The 22,932-nt window shown below is 43.5% G+C and overlaps 1 protein-coding gene across 4 annotated transcripts in view; it reads right to left on the reverse strand.

Annotated features, from left to right (window-relative positions):
• The window catches only part of GAS6 (growth arrest specific 6), a 157,149-nt gene that overhangs the window by 86,742 nt on the left and 47,475 nt on the right, over positions 1 to 22,932 (reverse strand). For all 4 annotated transcript variants that reach the window (XM_075336420.1, XM_075336418.1, XM_075336421.1 and 1 more), the window contains 2 exons: positions 9,854 to 9,976; positions 3,343 to 3,465 (listed from right to left, as the gene is read on the reverse strand). In XM_075336420.1, the coding sequence (XP_075192535.1) occupies positions 3,343 to 3,465; positions 9,854 to 9,976 (246 nt within the window). The remainder of the gene's footprint in view (positions 1 to 3,342; positions 3,466 to 9,853; positions 9,977 to 22,932) is intronic.

A 22,932-nucleotide genomic window follows, 5' to 3' on the forward strand; every position in this document is an offset into this window, starting at 1 on the left:
GGCTCCTGCTGCCTGCACATTTAGTTGTTGCTGTCTCGCTGTCACACACAGCGATCTGTGCTTCACAGCGGGACAGCAACAACTAAAAAATGGCCCAGGACATTCAGCAACAACCAACGACCTCACAGCAGGGGCCAGGTTGTTGCTGGATGTCACACACAGCAACATCGCTAGCAACGTCACAAAAGTTGTTCGTTAGCAGCGATGTTGCTAGCGATGTTGCTTAGTGTGACGGGGCCTTTAGCTACACAGACGCTCTTATCTGTAGCTGTTAAAATCTGTTTACATGGACCTGACTGTCACCTATGGCTCTGAGCCTGCTGTTATTAGCCCTTACAAGGGCTAAAAGAAACTTCTATCCCTATTCTGTATAGCGCTGTGTGTAGAGCGTACACAGCAGTATCGGAGACAGGAGCGACGCCAGCGGTGACTGACACCCAGACGCAGAAGGCAGATAATGGCGTCCTGACGGGCAGATACCCGTTTTTATAATGCAGGGACATGTGACATGGACATCCTATCACACATGCCGTTGCTTCTCTGGCTAAAAGTCCACTTAGCTGTGTGTGTGTCTGGGATTGGCTGACATGCTGGCCCGCCCCACTACACGCACACGCTTAGAGAAGGAAGACAAGCAAAAAAAAAATGGCGATCGCCATTATCCCAGCAGCAGTGATCTGAATGCGCTGTTCCCACACAAAATACGCTGAAATTTCATAATAGTGTGAGTCACAGAGTGACTTACACTATTACAGCGGAAAGCCAGCTAGTAATTAGCTTGGCTTTTTGCTGCTAGAACCGTTCTCGAACGTAACTAGAACTATCGAGCTTTAGCAAAAAGCTCGAGTTCTAGTTTGATCTAGAACAGCCCCCAAAATCACTTGAACCGCGAACTGGAGAACCACGAACCACGCTCAACTCTATTCCACATGCAATCACCGTCAGGAGCTCGACTTAAAGGGAAGGTATCGCGGTTTTTTTTTTTTGTATTAAAAATAGTGATTATGAAATAAAGTATTTTTAATACAAAATTAAAATCACTGCATATTTAGTTTTTATTTAATTCTATTTTTACTGGAGGCACTGGGGGCTGCCATGCTGGATTTGCTGTGTGTGTAACGACAGTTACTCACTGCTTTATGGCAGCCCCTGTGCATAGACTCTGATAGTCGGAATCCGACCCCTAGGCTTATTACAGGAGAGCTCCCTGCTGTGACCTGGACGCGCCCCCTGGGCTGTCCAGATCACAGCAGAAGGAGGAGATCAGCGCCATCTTTCTGCAGCTCACAGCAGTCATGCTGTGTGCTGAACTTTTCCCCCTGTCACCCGTTCGGCCCGTCAGGAGTAGTGTACTGGTGCCCCACCCCCGCCGCTGATGCTATCATCTCTGATATAATAACCCCACACTCTCCCCCCCATGGCCTGTCACCTGTCGGCCTGTGTGTGAGTAGTGTATGGCCCCCCTCCCTCCCCGGCCGCAGCGGGCGTGCTTGTGTGTGCGTGTGTGCGCGTGTGTGTGTGTGTGTGTATGCGCGTGTGTTGCAGAGCATTTTGCGTGTGTGCTGGCAGAGCAATGTGTGTCCATGCGTGTGGCAGAGCATTTTGTGTGTGTGCTGGCAGAGCATTGTGTGTGCGTGTGTTACTGTCTGCAGTGCCGTGTGTGTTACTGTCTGCAGAGCCGTGTGTGTGTTACTGTGTGTTACTATCTGCAGAGCCGTGTGTGTGTGTGTGTGTGTGTGTGTGTCGGTCATACTGTCTGCAGAGCCGTGTGTGTGTTACTGTCTGCAGAGCCATGTGTGTGTTACTGTCTGCAGAGCCATGTGTGTGTTACTGTCTGCAGAGCCGTGTGTATGTTACTGTCTGCAGAGCCGTGTGTGTGTTACTGTCTGCAGAGCCGTGTGTGTTACTGTCTGCAGAGCCGTGTGTGTGTTACTGTCTGCAGAGCCGAGTGTGTGTTACTGTCTGCAGAGCCGAGTGTGTGTTACTGTCTGCAGAGCCGAGTGTGTTACTGTCTGCAGAGCCATGTGTGTCGGTGATACTGTCTGCAGAGCCGTGTGTGTGTGTTACTGTCTGCAGAGCCGTGTGTGTGTGTCGGTGATACTGTCTGCTGAGCCGTGTATCTAATCCTATCCTGTGTGATACTGTCTGCTGAGCCATGTATCTAATCCTATCCTCTGTGATACTGTCTGCTGAGCCGTGTATCTAATCCTATCGTGTAATACTGTCTGCTCAGCCATGTATCTAATCCTATCCTCTGTGATACTGTCTCCTGAGCCATGTATCTAATCCTATCCTGTGTGATACTGTCTGCTGAGCCGTGTATCTAATCCTATCCTGTGTGATACTGTCTGCTGAGCCGTGTATCTAATCCTATCCTGTGTGATACTGTCTGCTGAGCCGTGTATCTAATCCTATCCTGTGTGATACTGTCTGCTGAGCCGTGTATCTAATCCTCTCCTGTGTGATACTGTCTGCTGAGCCGTGTATCTAATCCTATCCTGTGATACTGTCTGCTGAGCCATGTATCTAATCCTATCCTGTGTGATACTGTCTGCACAGCTGTGTGTCTAATCCTATCCTGTGTGATACTGTCTGCTGAGCCGTGTATCTAATCCTATCCTGTGTGATACTCTTGCTGTCCTTGGTGACACTTTAGACATTTCTGGTCACCAACAAAATGGCTCTGCACTATGTCCCTACATGTCATTCTCTGTTATCTGTTGTAAACACTCAGATTAGGAGGGGGAGGTGTGCCATCACACACAGCGGAGCAGACTCCGCCCACTTTACTGCAGTTGTAATGTGAGCTTTTTCTACAGTAGGATTTCTGTAGGATTTCAGAAGTTGCTCCCCCTAGTGTTTAACAGTGGAAAAGATCAAACTTTTTTTTTTTTTTATATTTTGCACAATTAAAAACAAATAATAATATGTAAACAAAACATTTAAATATTATTACTTTACATTTTTTCAGTTATCAATATTCTTTTTTTTTTACCATACCTTCCCTTTAAGTGATAGCCAAGCTGTAAGAACTGTAAGACACTGCTTTTTTTCCACTAAAAACTCATAGTGGGAACTTAAACATTTCTTGATAGGTTGTCAATGGAGAAAAAGTCATTATTGTTTTAAATCACTCAGAAACGTATTGAGTGGTTATTAATTTTTTATTTTAATAAGTACATGCTGGGATTTCTAAGGACAGTGATTGCTTATAGTGCTCCATAGACTATACATATAGTCCTAGCCGGACACTTCTTTAATTGAAGGATTAATTTGGCTCCAGGAGAGCGTTTATTTTTAACTCTACTTCCTTCACAAAACTACAATAAAATTAAAACTCACCTGCACAAGTTCTGTTGTCTATAAGAAGATGATAGCCACTCTGGCAAAAACAGTGATATGTTCCATTCTTGTTCTTGCAATAGTGGGAGCATCCTCCATTCTTGTCAGCACATTCATCTATATCTAGAGATAGAACATGAAGAAATTTTAACCTGTACACACAAATTTGTAATCATATGTTTGTATCTACTTATCAGCCCAGACGTCACAATAATTAACATAAATTAAGACTTTACAAAGGAAGAGTGGCCCCACATGACTGACAAACAGAATGGAACATAAGTCCCAATAAACGTTGACTTGACCACTAAACTGCTTTCATCTTTTTCCAAATTTTTTCTATAGGGCACTAAAAAGATGTGCAAGTATTGTGCATTGATATGTTGAAAATTCTAGAAATAGAAAAAAAAACGCAGTAGGGTCTTGAATCTTTGTCAATATGTGGAAATAAAAGAGCAAATGAGCTCACCTTGAAAGGTTGTGTAAGCACAACTCCTCTAAAAGAATCAAGACTGCTGCCGCGGGTCCTGCAGTAGAAGTCAAAAGATGTCAGGAGAAAAAGGACATGTTCCGCACTGCTGCTGATGATCCAAAACAGTTCCACACCAGGCAAGGAGTGGTGACATGCGACTTGAGTCTATACATTTGAAAACACTCTGGTTTCGTCATCAGGATTAAAACCACAACTTTTTTCTACTGACATCTTTCAAGTATTGTGCATAAAACGTATGAAAAAAAAGTGTATTACAAATGCCCTAGTATCTGTGTGTCCATATCTTTCTTTAATTGTTTATACCATACCATTAAAGTCTTACTTGTGTGCGTGAACATCGCTTCATGGTAGTGACCGACAAAAAAAAAAATCTGGACACTAACGCCTCCTCAATTATTAAAAAAACAAAAATACAGTCATGGCCAAAAGTTTTGAGAATGGCACCAAAATTATATTTTCACATGATCTGTTGCCCTCTGGTTTTTAATTGTGTTTGTCTGATGTTTACATCACATACAGAAATATAATTGCAATCATATTATGAGTACCAAAAGGTTATATTGACAGTTAGAATGAGTTAATGCAGCAAGTCAATATTTGCAGTGTTAACCCTTCTTCTTCAGGACCTCTGCAATTCTCCCTGGCATGCTCTCAATCAACTTCTGGACAAAATCCTGACTGATAGCTGTCCATTCTTGCATAAGCAATGCTTGCATTTTGCCAGAATTTGTTGGTTTTTGTTTGTCCACCCGTCTCTTGATGATTGCCCACAATGGGATTAAGATCTGGGGAGTTTCCAGGCCATGGACCCAAAATCTCTATGTTTTGTTCCATGAGCCATTTATTGATCACCTTTGCTTTATGGCAAGGTGCTCCATCATGTTGGAAAAGGCATTGTTGGGCGCCAAACTGCTCTTGGACAGTTGGGAGAAGTTGCTCTTGGAGGACATTCTGGTACCATTCTTTATTCATGGCTGTGTTTTTAGGCAGGACTGAGTGAGCCGATTCCCTTGGCTGAGAAGCAACCCCACACATGAATCGTTTCAGGATGCTTAACAGTTGGCATGAGACAAGACTGGTGGTAGCGCTCACCTCTTCTTCTCCTAATAAGCTGTTTTCCAGATGTCCCAAACAATCGAAAAGGGGATTGATCTGAGAAAATGACTTTACCCCAGTCCTCAGCAGTTAACTCCCTGTACCTTTTGCAGAATATCAGTCGGTCCCTGATGTTTTTTCTGGAGAAAAGTGGCTTCTTTGCTGCCCTCCTTGAAACCAGGCCTTGCTCAAAGAGTCTCCGCCTCACAGGGCGTGCAGAAGCACTCACACCAGCCTGCCGCCATTGCTGAGCTAGCTCGGCACTGCTGGTAGTCCGATCCCGCAGCTGAAACAGTTTTAAGATACGGTCCTGGTGTTTGCTGGTCCTTCTTGGGGGCCCAGGAGCCTTTTTGGAACAATGGAAGCTCTCTCCTTGAAGTTCTTGATGATGCGATAGAATGTTGACTGAGGTGCAATCTTTGTAGCTGCGATACTCTTCCCTGTTAGGCCATTTTTGTGCAGAGCAATGATGGCTGCACGTGTTTCTTTAGAGATAACCATGGTTAACTGAAGAGAAACAATGATACCAAGCACCAGCCTTCTTTTAAAGTGTCCAGTGGTGTCATTCTTTCTTAATCATTACTGATTGTTCGCCAGCCCTGTCCTCATCAACACCCACACCTGTGTTAATGGAACAATCACTAAAACAATGTTAGCTGCTCCTTTTAAGGCAGGAATGCAATGATGTTGAAATGTGTTTTGGGGCTTAAAGTTCATTTTCTTAGCAAATATTGACTTTGCAAGTAATTGCTGTTAAGCTGTTCACTCCTTATGAAATTCTGGAGTATATGCAAATTGCCATTAGAAAAACTTAAGCAGTAGACTTTGTAAAAATTAATATTTGTAGCATTCTCAAAACTTTTGGCCATGACTGTAGACCAGAAGGTATCAGATAGTAAAACCAAAGAAAACTATCAGTTTCATTAAAACTGCCCTTTGTCCATGTTGTGACATGTGGATCATTTTGTGAGAAAAATTAGGACATGGGTATCAATGTTCAGTCTAAAGGCCACTTTACACACAGAGATAAATCTGCGGCAGATCTGTGGATGCAGTGAAATTGTGGACAATCAGTGCCAGGTTTGTGGCTGTGTACAAATGGAAAAATATGTCCATGATTTCACTGCAACCACAGATCTGCCAAAGATTTATCTCTGCGTGTAAAGTGGGCTTTAGAGGAGGGGGGACATGTGGAACATTCTAGTAGAGGAGGCAGGGCATGGTGATCATTCTGTGAGAGGAGGTGGGACACAGAATTCTGTGAAAGGAGGTGGGGTATGGTAAGAATTCTATGAGAGGAAGGGGGCATGGGGATCATTCTGTAAGAAGAAGTGAGACATGGGAATCATTCTGTAAGAAGGAGTGAGACATGGGGATCATTCTGTAAGAAGAAGTGAGACACGGGAATCATTCTATAAGAAGTGAGACACGGGAATCATGCTGTAAGAAGAAGTGAGACATGGGGATCATTCTGTAAGAAGAAGTGAGACATGGGGATCATTCTGTAAGAAGAAGTGAGACACGGGAATCATTCTGTAAGAAGAAGTGAGACACGGGAATCATTCTATAAGAAGTGAGACACGGGAATCATGCTGTAAGAAGAAGTGAGACATGGGGATCATTCTGTAAGAAGAAGCGAGACATGGGGATCATTCTGTAAGAAGAAGCGAGACATGGGAATTATTCTGTAAGAAGTGAGACACGGGAATCATTCTGTAATAAGAAGTGAGACACGGGGATCATTCTGTAAGAAGAAGCGAGACATGGGAATCATTCTGTAATAAGAAGTGAGACATGGGGATCATTCTGTAAGAAGAAGCGAGACAAGGGGATCATTCTGTAAGAAGAAGCGAGACATGGGGATCATTCTGTAAGAAGAAGTGAGACATGGGGATCATTCTATAAGAAGTGAGACACGGGAATCATTCTGTAATAAGAAGTGAGACACGGGGATCATTCTGTAAGAAGAAGCGAGACATGGGAATTATTCTGTAAGAAGTGAGACACGGGAATCATTCTGTAATAAGAAGTGAGACACGGGGATCATTCTGTAAGAAGAAGCGAGACATGGGAATTATTCTGTAAGAAGTGAGACACGGGAATCATTCTGTAAGAAGAAGCGAGACATGGGGATCATTCTGTAAGAAGAAGCGAGACATGGGGATCATTCTGTAAGAAGAAGTGAGACATGGGGATCATTCTGTAAGAAGAAGTGAGACACGGGAATCATTCTGTAAGAAGAAGCGAGACATGGGGATCATTCTGTAAGAAGAAGTGAGACATGGGGATCATTCTATAAGAAGTGAGACACGGGAATCATTCTGTAATAAGAAGTGAGACATGGGGATCATTCTGTAAGAAGTGAGACACGGGAATCATTCTGTAATAAGAAGTGAGACACGGGGATCATTCTGTAAGAAGAAGCAAGACATGGGAATTATTCTGTAAGAAGTGAGACACGGGAATCATTCTGTAAGAAGAAGTGAGACATGGGGATCATTCTGTAAGAAGAAGCGAGACATGGGGATCATTCTGTAAGAAGAAGCGAGACATGGGGATCATTCTGTAAGAAGAAGTGAGACATGGGGATCATTCTGTAAGAAGAAGTGAGACATGGGGATCATTCTGTAAGAAGAAGCGAGACATGGGGATCATTCTGTAAGAAGAAGTGAGACATGGGGATCATTCTGTAAGAAGAAGTGAGACACGGGAATCATTCTGTAAGAAGAAGCGAGACATGGGGATCATTCTGTAAGAAGAAGTGAGACATGGGGATCATTCTATAAGAAGTGAGACACGGGAATCATTCTGTAATAAGAAGTGAGACATGGGGATCATTCTGTAAGAAGTGAGACACGGGAATCATTCTGTAACAAGAAGTGAGACACGGGGATCATTCTGTAAGAAGAAGCAAGACATGGGAATTATTCTGTAAGAAGTGAGACACGGGAATCATTCTGTAAGAAGAAGTGAGACATGGGGATCATTCTGTAAGAAGAAGCGAGACATGGGGATCATTCTGTAAGAAGAAGCGAGACATGGGGATCATTCTGTAAGAAGAAGTGAGACATGGGGATCATTCTGTAAGAAGAAGCGAGACATGGGGATCATTCTGTAAGAAGAAGTGAGACATGGGGATCATTCTGTAAGAAGAAGTGAGACACGGGAATCATTCTGTAAGAAGAAGCGAGACATGGGGATCATTCTGTAAGAAAAAGTGAGACATGGGAATTATTCTGTAAGAAGAAGCGAGACATGGGGATCATTCTGTAAGAAGAAGCGAGACATGGGGATCATTCTGTAAGAAGAAGCGAGACATGGGGATCATTCTGTAAGAAGAAGCGAGACATGGGGATCATTCTGTAAGAAGAAGTGAGACACGGGAATCATTCTGTAAGAAGAAGCGAGACATGGGGATCATTCTGTAAGAAGAAGCGAGACATGGGGATCATTCTGTAAGAAGAAGTGAGACATGGGGATCATTCTGTAAGAAGAAGCGAGACATGGGGATCATTCTGTAAGAAGAAGCGAGACATGGGGATCATTCTGTAAGAAGAAGCGAGACATGGGGATCATTCTGTAAGAAGAAGTGAGACATGGGGATCATTCTGTAAGAAGAAGCGAGACATGGGGATCATTCTGTAAGAAGAAGTGAGACATGGGGATCATTCTGTAAGAAGAAGTGAGACACGGGAATCATTCTGTAAGAAGAAGCGAGACATGGGGATCATTCTGTAAGAAAAAGTGAGACATGGGAATTATTCTGTAAGAAGAAGCGAGACATGGGGATCATTCTGTAAGAAGAAGCGAGACATGGGGATCATTCTGTAAGAAGAAGCGAGACATGGGGATCATTCTGTAAGAAGAAGCGAGACATGGGGATCATTCTGTAAGAAGAAGTGAGACACGGGAATCATTCTGTAAGAAGAAGCGAGACATGGGGATCATTCTGTAAGAAGAAGCGAGACATGGGGATCATTCTGTAAGAAGAAGTGAGACATGGGGATCATTCTGTAAGAAGAAGCGAGACATGGGGATCATTCTGTAAGAAGAAGCGAGACATGGGGATCATTCTGTAAGAAGAAGTGAGACATGGGGATCATTCTGTAAGAAGAAGTGAGACATAGGGATCATTCTGGGAGAAGTGAGACATGGGGATCATTTTGTAAGAAGAAGTGAAACATGGGGATCATTCCGTAAGAAGAAGTGAGACATGGGGATCATTCTGTAAGAAGAAGTGAAACATGGGGATCATTCCGTAAGAAGAAGTGAGACATGGGGATCATTCTGTGAAAGGAGAGGGGATATGGTAAGCATTCTATGAGAGGAAGGGGGCATGGGGATCATTCTGTGAAAGGAGAGGGGATATGGTAAGCATTCTATGAGAGGAAGGAGGCATGGGGATCATTCTGTGAAAGGAGAGGGGATATGGTAAGCATTCTATGAGAGGAAGGGGGCATGGGGATCATTCTGTGAAAGGAGAGGGGATATGGTAAGCATTCTATGAGAGGAAGGAGGCATGGGGATCATTCTGTAAGAACAAATGAGACATGGGGATCATTCTGTGAAAGGAGGGAGGATATGGTAAGTATTCTGCGTGAAGAAGGGGACATGGGGATCATTCTGTAAAGAGAAGTAAGACATAAGGAGCATTAGGTGACAGGAGGAGGAAAATGGAGAGCATTTTATGAGAGGAGAGGAACATGGAGAAAATTCTAAGAAAAGAGGATCATTCTGTGAGAGGGCAGTGACACAGGGAGCATTCTGTGACAGGAGCTGCATTAATACAGATATTTACTATAGTTCTGTGGAAAAACCCAAGCAACATATCATGGTATAAAGCACATTTTGGCATTTGATTCAAGCACTGTTACACTTTACTTAGATTTTTGTATGGACATCTTAAATCTATTCTTAAAATACCAGTGTTACAGGTTTTCCCCGTCCATCCTTTCTTGCAGCTACAGTAGAAGTCTCCAAGTAAATCCAAGCACAAGTCGGAACCAATTGAATAACATGGTTTTGAAGAACACTGATCCCGCAAATCTAAAAGAGGAGAGAGTGAAAAAGATTTACACATTTAGCAAAACATAAAAGGAATAATAACAACGTTATTGGAGACTAAAAATGGTTAATTTTAGAGGCTTCATTTATAGAAATTAGTTTTCTAAAATGCTGTTTGCCATCTGTTTGCATTTGATTTTTGTTTTGGAGTTGTATTTCAGCCAAAGATACAATCTCAGAAATTGACTCACGACTACTGATTGGTGAGCAGTACAATGCTCGAGTGCTCGTTACTCAAGTCAAGCTGGTCAGACGCTCGGACGTGCTCTACTTGAGTAATGTGAGTATAATAGAAGTCAAATATTGGGCAGTTATGTTTTCCACCCACATACAGCAAATCATAAACAGAGCATATGCGGGGAAGAAAGGGCGGTATTTTATTTATTTTTTTACACTACATCCGAAATTGTTGTTTTTACCCCCAATGAGAGACATTCAGACACTGCAAGTGGCACTAAGTGGGGTACCTGCTTTCATCATTCAGTGAAGTGAGCCTGTGCTTTGTGTTCATGGTTTCACGAATGATACATCTGAGCACCACGAGTACCTACTTGAAAGTATCGTTCAAGTATCGAATAGCGGCGAGCACGTTATCCCATCATTACCCACCACCACTGCACTTAAAAAAAAAAAAGAATATATTTCTTTAATATGCAGCCTTTAAAGATTATACTGTGTACATGCCTTATCTAAAGAACAGGACAGCGAGTATTTAGACCGGTGTGACCAACTATTAAGGCCACGTCTCACTAAGCAACATCGCTGCTGAGTCACGGTTTTTGTGACGCAACAGTGATCTTGCTAGCGATGTTGCAGTGTGTGACATCCAGCAACAACCTGGCCCCTGCTGTGAGGTCGCCGGTTGTTGCTGAATGTCCTGGACCATTTTTTAGTTGTTGCTCTCCCGCTGTGAAGCACACATCGCTGTGTGTGACAGCGATAGAGCAACAACTGAATGTGCAGGAAGCAGGGAGCCGGCTTCTGCGGACACTGGTAACCAAGGTAAATATCGGGTAACCAAGAAGCCCTTTGCTTGGTTACCCAATATTTACCTTAGTTACTAGAGTCCGCCGCTCTAAGACTGCCAGTGTCGGCTCCCTGCACACGTAGCCAGAGTACACATTGGGTAAATAAGCGAAGCGGTTTGCTTATTAACCCAATGTGTACTCTGGCTAGGAGTGCTGGGAGCCAGTGCTAAGCAGTGTGCGCTGCTAACCAAGGTAAATATCGGGTAACCAAGTGCTTCGTTACCCAATATATACCTTAGTTACCAAGCGCAGCATCGCTTCCATGCGTCGCTGCTGGCTGCTCGCTGGTGAGATCTGCCTGATTGACAGCTCACCAGCGATCATGTAGCGACGCTCCAGCGATCCCTGCCAGGTCAGGTCACTGGTGGGATCGCTGGAGCGTTGCTTAGTGTGACGGTACCTTAAGTGGCAACATCTGTTGGAGATATCACAGACATAGGTGCCTATTATGAGAAGTGTTAAAATGTAGGAAATTCAATGTAGAAATACAGCTCATAATTGAAATAACCAGTCTTATTTTTAAACGGGATTTTCAAAATATTAAAAACAAAAAATGTTATGGCTGTTGTATTAAAATATCTACAAGAGTTACCATAACTATTTATTTTAAAAGTTACCTTTAATATTTTACATTCTTTCTAAATAATATAAATTGTATGCTCTTCTATGTACACAGAGCTAACCAGACAAAATATGCATTTTTTTTAGTCAATAAGCTGCAAATCCAGGTAAAAAGATCGAAAAGGGCAATTCTACCAATAATTTATGTTCTCAAATGCTATTAATCTGCACATATAAGATCAATATAAAAGGTTAAAAATATTACAATACTTTCTAGCTGTCTTACTGAAAAAATGAACTTTAGTCCTCCGCAGAGAGTAGGCGCCGGACCGGATAACAGCTACACCCATCGGACTGGACCACCCCCTAAGTGTTTTTTTATGTTATTCATAGCGGACTGGGTTCTTATATACAGTATTCTAGAATGCTGTATATAACGGCTTACTGGTGGTGGCGGCAACTTATAAGGGAAAAACCTGGTAACAGGTTCCCTTTACTGGTTGTCTAAGGAATGTCCTTCACCCTGAATGGCCATGCAAATTATCAAGATCCGCTGCTGGCATTTCCCAACTATTGACAACGCCAAAGTGTCCGATATTGTTTGACATTTTCTATATTATATTTTTAAACCACATATTTAGAAAGTCCTCGATCAAGTGGCTTTACAGAAAATATTCTGCACTTCTCTCAAGCAAGGCAGCCGATTGCATCGTTTCATCTTCACAATATAATTGCAGCCTTGATTTTATATAAAGAATCATTATCACTGCTGAAAGGACTGGAATTTCAAGTCTCGCTGCAATGTAATGTTACACAGAAGGAAGAAGAAAAGGACATTTATGATTTGTTTTATAAACAGGGTCACCCTTGGGCACGCGAAGACAAGTCTTAACATATGGGAGGATCAACTAAGTTGTACAGAGACATAACAATGAATAATCACGTATTAATCACAATGGAAAAAGAGGAGAGTGTTGAAAGAAAAATACAAAAAGAACAGAATTTCTTTTATTCCAAAGTGCAATAAACAAGACATCAATTTATTATTTATTTATTTTTTATTTTTTTTTTAAAGGGAACCGGTCTCCACATTTTTTATTTCTTAACTAAAACTAGCAACTTAAGCAGCTCCTGTGCTGCATTCTACAAAGGGGCAAGTGGTCCACACTCCTCCAGTACACCCCACAAATACCTTTATAAAAGCTCCCGCCCTTTATGTTCATCCTCGAGTCCAGTCCAATTGGCATCCTACGTTGCGACTGCTGTCCATCCTCTCCAAGCAACCTAAGAGGCCCATTGGACCGTACCCAAGGACTAAATCCCCCGTCACATTTAGCGACTTACCAGCGATCCCGAAAACAATGCGACCTGATAAGGATTGCTGGCAAGTTGCTGGGAGGTCGCTGGTGAGATGTCACACAGTTAGACCTTACCAACGACTCATTAATGATACAGGTCGCAGTAGCGACCTGTATAACAATCTCTGCTGTCATTGGGACCCTGTCACACAGTGTCAAACATAGCGATGCGTCCTGCCCAGTAGGACATAGTCTTTGAAGAAAATGGTCCAGGACATTCAGCAACGACCAGCGACCTCACAGCAGGGGCCAGGTCGTTGCTGGATGTCACACACAGCGACATCGCTAGCAAGATCGCTGTTGCGTCACGAAAACCGTGACTCAGCAGCGATGTCGCTTAGTAAGACGTGGCCTTAACATACAGGGAGGGAGATTTTATAAAAGGTATTTGTGAGGTGTACAGGGGGAGTCAGGGGATACCATGCACCTTTATAGAATGCAGAACAGGCGCTGCTTAAGGTGCTACTTTTAGTTAAGAACTCAAATGTGATGACAGGTTACCTTTAATCTGGATAACAAAGCAAACTTTGAATAGTCTTTGTCATGTTAATTGAAAACTACAATGCAATTTGTGTTGGTTTGTTTTTACATTCAGAAAGCAGGTTCCTCCCTGAATCATAAAAATACAAAGCAATATTCTTAACCTAATGTAATATGGCCTAGTTAAGGGTGTGTGCGAACGGTGTATTTTTTTTATGCAGATTTGGTGCCGTTTATTGTGCAGATTGTTTCCCAAACCTCCCAAACAAAGTCAGTGACAATTCTGAAGAGCTGTGCGCATCTTGCTTCTTTTTTCCTTAGTTTTGAGTGCAGAAAACAGAAGCAGTGTGTCAATTGTTGGTGCGTTTTTTACCTGCGTTTTCAGCATTCTCAGCCAGAGATTTCACACAGCCCGGTTTCTTTTCTCTGCTCCCCAACAGCCACGTTAGAGCAATACAGTAATAAGCATACTTTTTCTTCATTCGTCACAAGCCCTGACACTGCCACAGGTTCTTTCAACCAAACTTCTTTACTTGTCGACTTCAAAAACAGGTTGTTTTTATTTTTTTTATCTCACCTGAGGCAGGCACAATCTCATTCCATGAAGGGGTTACCATTAGCAATGGATAATTCATACATTTTGCCGACCGACCGATTCCCTTGTACTTGGGCTCCCATTAGGATCCCTAAGCACCTCATCCTCTCCTTCAGCTTCATTGTTCACGGCAGTCTTTCCAGTCAGCAGTCAGGATTTACTTTTCTCTTAAGAGCCCTCTGACCTTCCACCGATTCAGAGTGTTCATTAGGTATCCACCAGGGAATGGCCACCACTTGGGCCACACTGTGTGTACACCACCTGGATTCGACCGAGAAGGTCACGCTAAGTTATTGTGGTTTTTCTCCACCACGCCTCTCACAGACGCAGTCTGTTCCTCTCCTCAGTGACTCTCCTCAACCTTCCTGTCTTCATAACCGGTTTTCTCTGACTAAGCGCCTCCCCTTCACTAACTCCCTCTAGCCCGGGAGTACCAGGGAAGCAGTTTACACATTGTGGCCACCTAGTGACTGTTTAAATACCCCACACCATAACATGAACGTCAAACATTGCATTTCATACACAGTGAATTTGCAGGTCTGGAGTGGTCGAACGTTACACCCCTTACACACACATAAATGCTATACAAAACTGACAGAAATTAAAGCTTTGCATTCTTCCAAACACTATGTTCTAAGGCATTCTACCCTAAAAGCACTGCTGAGAACGAAGGAGCCATATGGGCTCCATGCACTGACGTACAAGCTTTGAGCACAAGGCAATGCAGCACTCATTTGCCAAGAAAGGAGTGGGAGGTTTGGCATGAGAAGGAAGTAGGTCTTCGATCATTAGATAAGCAGAGTACAGGTAGTGTGGTAAACAAAGATGAAGGAAGAGTATGGGAGGGTCAGCATCATGGACAGCTGTATGGGAAAGAGTGGTTAGTTTAAAATGTATTTTGTAGCAGATGGGCAACAAGTGCAGTGGTCGGAATAGATTGGGAAGTTTAGTAGAGGGGAAACTAATTAGTTGTGAGACAATCATCACTCAATTTATCTAGGAGGACTCACAATCTAAATTCCACATTGTGTATTTGGAGTGTGGGAGGTAACTGGAGTGATTGGATCAAATCTACATAAACACAGGTAAAGCATACAAACTCCAAGTAGATTTTGCATTTGTCAGATTTAAACCAAGGACTCCGATGCTGCTATGCAATCAGCCACTGTGCTGCCCAGGTCATTGTACTAGTGGGACCTTAATATTACCAAATTTCAGGCTCGTAGAAAGTCTGAGTTGAACACCCCATAAAGGACAAAGATAATGCTTTCACTTCTCAATTTCAGTAATCACCACCTAGACCTTACAGTTGCCATGTGCAACTGTTCCACTATAGAAAACTGTAAAATTTTGCAGTGAAAATGTGTATTTAGTAATCTGTGAATATACAAATTCCATTTGCTTTTATCACAGTCAACGTAGGCCTAAAATTTATAGCATAAATTTACAGGAGCATGCAGTGTACTCCATTTTTAAGTGAATTGCTAAAGAATTCTGATAAATCCATAGCCAGAGATGTAAAAGATTGTTCCATTATGTATCAGTCTTGTCACTTAAAGGAGTTACCCATGCAAGGGGCACCAGTCTGCAATCACCCTATGTGACTGCATAATGTCAATCCTGCTGTTAGGATTCTCTGATGTTGGTGTCAGGAGTGAGTGCGTGACCGGAAGTATGTGATTTGTATACATGCAGTCATGTGCAGACTAGACGTGTGCGGCCTCGCTCAATACAAGTGAATTGAGAGAGGCCAAACACTTCTAGTCTGAATGTGGCTGGGTGCATGCAAATTGCATACTTGCAATATCATGACCGCCTGCTTCTGGCACTGGTGAATCCTGACAGAAGGCACACTGTGCACTGTGAGGATTCACAAGTCTGCAGTCACATAGACAAAGTGACCCAAGCCTGGATAACCCCTTTAATCTAAGTGTTTCTTTTTTCCATGTACTAACTGGTCCATGAATTATAATCACATCAGGAATTTCACAGATGTCAGCATGTTGTAGATAAAAGGATTAGTTTAGTTTTTTTTTTTCAATATGCCTGAGGACTAAAATTAGTAATTAAACTCTAAAACAGCGCTTCGAGTAGAAGCATTAGCACGCACTATTCTAAAGGCCCCGTCACACTAAGCAACATCGCTAGCAACATCGCTGGTAACGAACAACTTTTGTGACGTTGCTAGCGATGTTGCTGTGTGTGACATCCAGCAACAACCTGGCCCCTGCTGTGAGGTCGTTGGTTGTTGCTGAATGTCCTGGGCCATTTTTTAGTTGTTGCTGTCCTGCTGTGAAGCACAGATCGCTGTGTGTGACAGCGAGACAGCAACAACTAATGTGCAGTGAGCAGGGAGCCAGCTTCTGCTGAGGCTGGTAACTAATGTAAACATCGGGTAACCAAGAAGCTCTGTCCTTGGTTACCCGATATTTACCTTTGATACCAGCCTCCTCCGCTCTCACTGTCAGTGCCGGCTCCTGCTCTGTGCACATGTAGCTGCAGCACACATCAGGTAATTAACCCGATGTGTGCTGTAACTAGGAGAGCAAGGAGCCAGCACTAAGCAGTGTGCGCTGCTCCTTGCTCTGTGCACATTTAGCTGCAGCACACATCGGGTTAATTAACCTGATGTGTGCTGTAACTAGGAGACTGGGGGCTGGTCACTGGTTGCTGGTGAGCTCACCAGCAACTCGTGTAGCCACGCTCCAGCGATCCCTGCCAGGTCAGGTTGCTGGTGGGATCGCTGGAGCGTCGCAGTGTGACAGCTCACCAGCAACCTCCTAGCAACTTACCAGCGATCCCTATCGTTGTTGGGATCGCTGGTAAGTTGCTTAGTGTGACTGGACCTTAAGTCACCTTTGGTTTCTTATCCCAAGTTATGTGGCAAAACTCATTAAGAGGGTAAATGTTGACTTTTAGAATTGCTACCCCAATAGTCGGCATTAGACTTAAAGTCCTCCTCCACACTGAAGAGGCTATCTACATACTTAGCCTTAAAGGGGAAGTCTGGTCCAAAACTACACAGTCATTGTGTGACCACAGACTTGTGAGTCCTCACATTCCATGCACTATGAGGATTCTCAGATTCTGGCAGTGGGCAGTCATGTGACCGCAAGTTTGTGATTTGCACACTTCTGGCCACATTCCAACTAGACTGTATCCAGCCTCACTCAATAGACTTGCATTGAGCAGGAGTGGATACAGACTATTCTGCATGTGACCGCACGTATACAAATCACATACTTGCAGCCATGTGCCAGAAGTTCCGGCACCAGAGAATACTTATAGTGTGCAGTCCTTTATGGACTTTGTTTTGTGTACTAGTGCACAGTCATGTTGGAATAGACAAGGGCCTTAGACTGACAGAGAAGTGTGATATATCACTCAACAAAACACATTTCCATTGTTCAGTGGTGGCCGCTTTACAGCACTCCATGCAAAGCTTTGCATGGTCTCCACTTTTCAGTAATACAACTACCAGTTTAATATGGAATATATCGGATAAAAGACATTTCATAAACTGACATTTTGGAATGGTGGCATCATATTAAAATGCCACACACTAATTCAGTGAGCTCCTTAAGCGGGCTTACACGCAATAACATCGCTAACGAGATGTCGTTGGGGTCACGGAATTCGTGACGCACATCCGGCCTCGTTAGCGACGTTGTTGCGTGTGAAACGCAAGAACGACCATTAACGATCAAAATTACTTACAAAATCGTTGATCGTTGACCAGTCGTTCCTATCCCGATTATCATTGCTGCTGCAAGTACGATGTTGTTCGTCGTTCCTGCGGCAGCACACATCGCTGTGTGTGACACCGCAGGAACGAGTCACAACACCGTACTTGCGGCCACCCGCAATGAGGAAGGAAGGAGGTGGGCGGGATGTTACGGCCGCTCATCTCTGCCCCTCCGCTTCTATTGGGCGGCCGTTTAGTGACGTCGAACAAACCGCCCCCTTAGAAAGGAGGCGGTTCGCCGACTACAGCGACGTCGCTAGGCAGGTAAGTATGTGTGACGGGTGTAAGCGATGTTGTGTGCCACGGGCAGCGATTTTCCCGTGACGCACAACTGACGGGGGCGGGTGCTTTCACCAGCGACATCGCTAGCTGTGTGTAAAGCCTGCTTTAGAGTGAGCAGTTCTTTCACAATTCTTTGTAAAAGCAGACTGCATGTCTAGGGCTGGATTTTATAAATTTGTAGCAATGATACTAAAAGAAAAACCTGGATTAATTGAGTAAGAGGTGAGGTACAATACTTCTGGCAATATAGTGCACGTGAACCATTTATAAAGGAGTCACTGTGTAGAAAAATAAAGGACTCAGAGTACAAAGTTTTGCTTACTGGCAATAAAGCCCTGTATTTTAATCAGCTGTAACACAGGTTAAGAAGACCATGTGTGGCCATCAAGAAGCCTTTTTATAGAACACAATTTTGTATTCCAGAATTTGAGAGATAACATCCAAAGAACTCAATCTAATTTGTCACATTTTCTGCTCAATTCAAGAATTGTTGTCAGAGCGGCCAACAGATTACCATCAATAAGCAACTCTTAGGAGATTATGAAAATCAATAAAATTGTACTCAATGTATCCAATAGACTACTTATATGACACATCAGTTATTATCCCAGCCATAAAATGCTGCATATAGCTATTACCGGAAGACGTCTAGATGTCTGTTGTAGTGGACATCCATTAATCATATTACATAAACAAAGAAGATTTAGCTACAGCACGAATGTGTAAATCCAGACGTGCTCCATTGCAATATTTGTAGTATATTTCAACAGCAGAGACCACCCAGAGATTCTTGTAAATACCGTCATTTGTTGGAATAGAACAAGCTGTGAAATTCACTGTTAAATATGAATATAAAAACAAAACTAGCTGATCACCTTTGTATTTTATTGTACTGTGAACAATTGATTGGGCACAGGCCCAGAAATGTTTTCAGTGCTGGGAAGTGATTAACTGTTTGCAATGCAGCCAGTTAGGATGAGAGAGCAGAGCTATAGTGATGAAGACTGCCTGCATAATCATCCATAACAGGGGTCTCAAACTCAGCTGGGTGTATGGGCCGCACACAGAAAAAAAATAATTTGAGGGGCCGCATTCTTTTCAGGACAAAGTGACATTGGTAGTGGTACTAATAAATAAATAAATATATATATATATATATATATATATATATATATATATATATACACACATCTTGTAGTAATGTGCCCCATCCTGTTCCCCATTCTGTAAAAATGTGCGCATCCTTGCCCCCCTTGTAGCAATGTGCCCCATGCAGGTCCCCTTCTTATAATAATGTGCCCCCATGCAGGTCCCCTTCTTGTGGTAATGTGCCCCATATGCAGGTCCCCTTCCTATAGTAATGTGCTTCATGCAGGTCCCTTTCTTGTATTAATGTGCCCCATGCATGTCTTCTTGTAGTAATCACACACACACACACACACACACACACACACACACCCTGTGCAGCCTCAACTGACACACACACACCCTGTGCAGCCTCAGCTAACAGACACACACACACCCTGTGCAGCCTCAGCTAACAGGCACACACAAACCCTGTGCAGCCTCAGCTAACACACACACACAGTGCAGCCTCAGCTCACACACACACACACAGTGCAGCCTCAGCACACACACACACACACACACACACACACACACACACACACACACACACACACACACACACAGTGCAGCCTCAGCTCTCACACACACACACACAGTGCAGCCTCAGCTCACACACACACACACAGTGCAGCCTCAGCTCACACACACACACACACACACACACACACACACACAGTGCAGCCTCAGCTCACACACACACACAGTGCAGCCTCAGCACACACACACACACACACACACAGTGCAGCCTCAGCACACACACACACACACACACACACACACAGTGCAGCCTCAGCTCACACACACACACACACACACACACACACACACAAACATTCTGCTCACTTATCCTCCGTCGGCTCAGCAGCACGGAGGCATGTGAACCCGCTAATGATCACAGCTCCTTCCTGTCACTGCTGAACTTTCTGCCGGCGCGTGCAGAGCCCTCAGAGCAGTTCTCACTGCACAACAGCCACTGGCCAATCACAGGTAAGCATCTGAGGTCATATGGAGCAGGTGATTGCCTCTGATTGGCAGGCGGCTGTTATTGTGTTCTGCAGCGAGAACTTTACTGAGCCCGGCAAAGGCAAAACTGTAAAGTGAAATAGATAGCTGGAGGCTGCGGCCTCTTGCACCGGTCGCCATCTTTACCGGGTCCACGGGCCAGCGGGCCGCAAGAAGCCACCTGAAGGGCCGCATGCGGCGCGCGGGCCGCGTGTTTGAGACCCCTGATCTATAAGTAACATTTTCTCTTCCAATATTCATTATATACAATATAGAAATAAAAAAAAAAATTTAATTTCTAGTAAATGTTTCATAGACACCATAAAATTTAGGTAACATTCATCGTACTATAGATTTATCAAATCTATTTGCTATAGGAAACACTTTTGGTTCGAACTCCAAAAAATTACAGCAGCACTTCAACGACTCAAGTAACGATTATAATGGAAGTCAATGGGGAACTTGAGAGTTTTCACAGAAAACCCTAACATGAGCGCTAGGGAGGCAGAGAAATTGCTGAAATTGATGGAAACAGCATGGGAAAGATGCAGGGACTCCCAGGTCGCTGCTGGGAAATAAATAAAAAAGTTTAAAAAAAAAAAAAAAAAAATAGTGTCCCCCACGTTTTTGCTAACCAGCTAAGGCAAAGCATCTGGGGGCTGATATGGTCCTTCCCAGCCTAAAATAGCAAAGCAGCCAACAGCCCCCCAGAATTGGTGCATCACATTGGATGCACTAATTCTGGCATTTTGCCAGGCTTTTCCCTATTGCCCTGGTGCAGTGGCAAATGGGGTAGTATTTTTGGGGAGTTGATGACAGCTGCGTATTGTCAGTTGACATGTAGCCAAAGAGTTTATAATAGAGAGGTGTCTACCAGACACCCCCATTGCAAACCCAGTAAGTAAAGAAAAAACACACGGAGAAAAAAAAAAAAAATAGTTTATATGAATAATGACTCCACTGCACTATTTCATTGTTCACTAATTTGTGATAAAAAATGTTCCAATGAAGTTCCATTGTAATCCACATTCCCCGACTGCAGCTCTGGTGACTCTGAATAGGGGTACGCTCACACGAGCGACAAAAACGGACGAGAGCAATGCGAGAAATTCTCGCATTGCACTCGGACCAATACTAGTCAATGAGGGAGAGCAGTTTGTCAGCTTTTCTTGCATCCATATTCTGGATGTGAGAAAAGCGGCAGCATGCTGCAATTTGATCCAGAATACGTCCGAGACTCGCTAATACAAGTCAATGGATGCGAGGAAAAATCGGATGTCACACGGACGGCACACGGACCATCCTAGTGACATCCGTTTTTCTAAATACAATCCTATCATGTAGCAGAGAACACTGTAAATTCTCCTGTACAGGACTGTAAATGAGTAACAGCTGCTGTGCAAAAAACGGATTGCATACTCACAGCATACTGACAGCACACTGAGTGCACACTGAATGCACACTGATGACAAGTGAGAAAAATTCGTCCGACTCTCGCAAACGAGAATGGGACTGTTTTTAATACGCTCGTGTGAGTCCAGCCTAGCAGTGAAATACAGATTTTCACAGGCAATGGGTAATGAGATGTTGTTCACCAGCATCAAAAGGGTCCAGTTGAGTGCAGCTTTGAGTCGGCAGCTATGATAAGAATTGCTTTACTATCCTGCGCCCGTGAATAGCTGTACTTTCCTGCTATTCAGTCACTGGAGCTGCATTCGAGGAACATAGATTACGACGGAATTTTATGGGAACATTTTTGATAATAAATTGGTGAACTAGGGATAGTGTTGTGTAGTCATTATTCATATAAATTGTTTCCTGTATGTGTTTTTCTTTTCTTTTTACTTAGTAGATTAGTAATGGGGGTGTTTGCTAGACACCTCTACATTACTAACCCCTGGGTTTGATACCAGCTCACATTACAGAGTTGTCATAAACCCCCCAAAATATTGCCCCGATTGCCCTGGTGCAATGTCAATCGGAGAAAGCAAGGCAAAGTGCCAGAATTGCAGCATCTAATGTGATACGCCAAATCTGAGTGAGCTGCGGGCTGCTCTTTTTAAATAAAAAAATAAATAAATCTTTATTTTTATTATAGCGCTATTAATTCCGCAGCGCTTTACATACATCAACTGTCCCCATTGGGCCTCACAATCTAAATTCCCTATTTGTATGTCTTTGGAGGTGGGAGGAAATCAGAGAACCCAGAGGAAACCCACACAAACACGAGGAGAACATACAAACTCCTTGCAGATGTTGTCCTTGGTGGGATTCGAACCCAGGACCCCAGCGCTGCAAGGCTGCAGTGCTAACCACTGAGCCACCATGCCACCTAGTAAGGGCCAAATAACTATGGACCTTCCCAACCTGACAATTTCAACCCACAGCTGTCTGCTTTACCTTTGCTGGTTACTAAAAATAAGGGGGACCTCACGCCGTTTTTTAAAAAGTTATTTATTAGGTTAAACAAGACTGATAACATCCTTTAGTGCCACATCAAAGGCACTATAGGTTGAAAGTGTACAAACCTTGTACTAATCTAAGTTCTCCCTCATACAGCAACTCTCCCTGAACTACTTCTAGAGGACAATGTGCAGAGCATTGCGCTCCTGGGTCTCATAAGACTCGATGACACAGTCCGGTTGGCCAACCACAGTAATGCCAGTAGTCAACATAGCTACAGTATTACTGTGTATCGCAGGCAATCCATACATGTTTATTGGCTAAGAGCCGCAAAACATTCGGGGCGGGATTCGAAC

Source organism: Anomaloglossus baeobatrachus, chromosome 2, assembly GCF_048569485.1.
Source record: "Anomaloglossus baeobatrachus isolate aAnoBae1 chromosome 2, aAnoBae1.hap1, whole genome shotgun sequence".
Taxonomy (NCBI): domain Eukaryota; kingdom Metazoa; phylum Chordata; class Amphibia; order Anura; family Aromobatidae; genus Anomaloglossus; species Anomaloglossus baeobatrachus.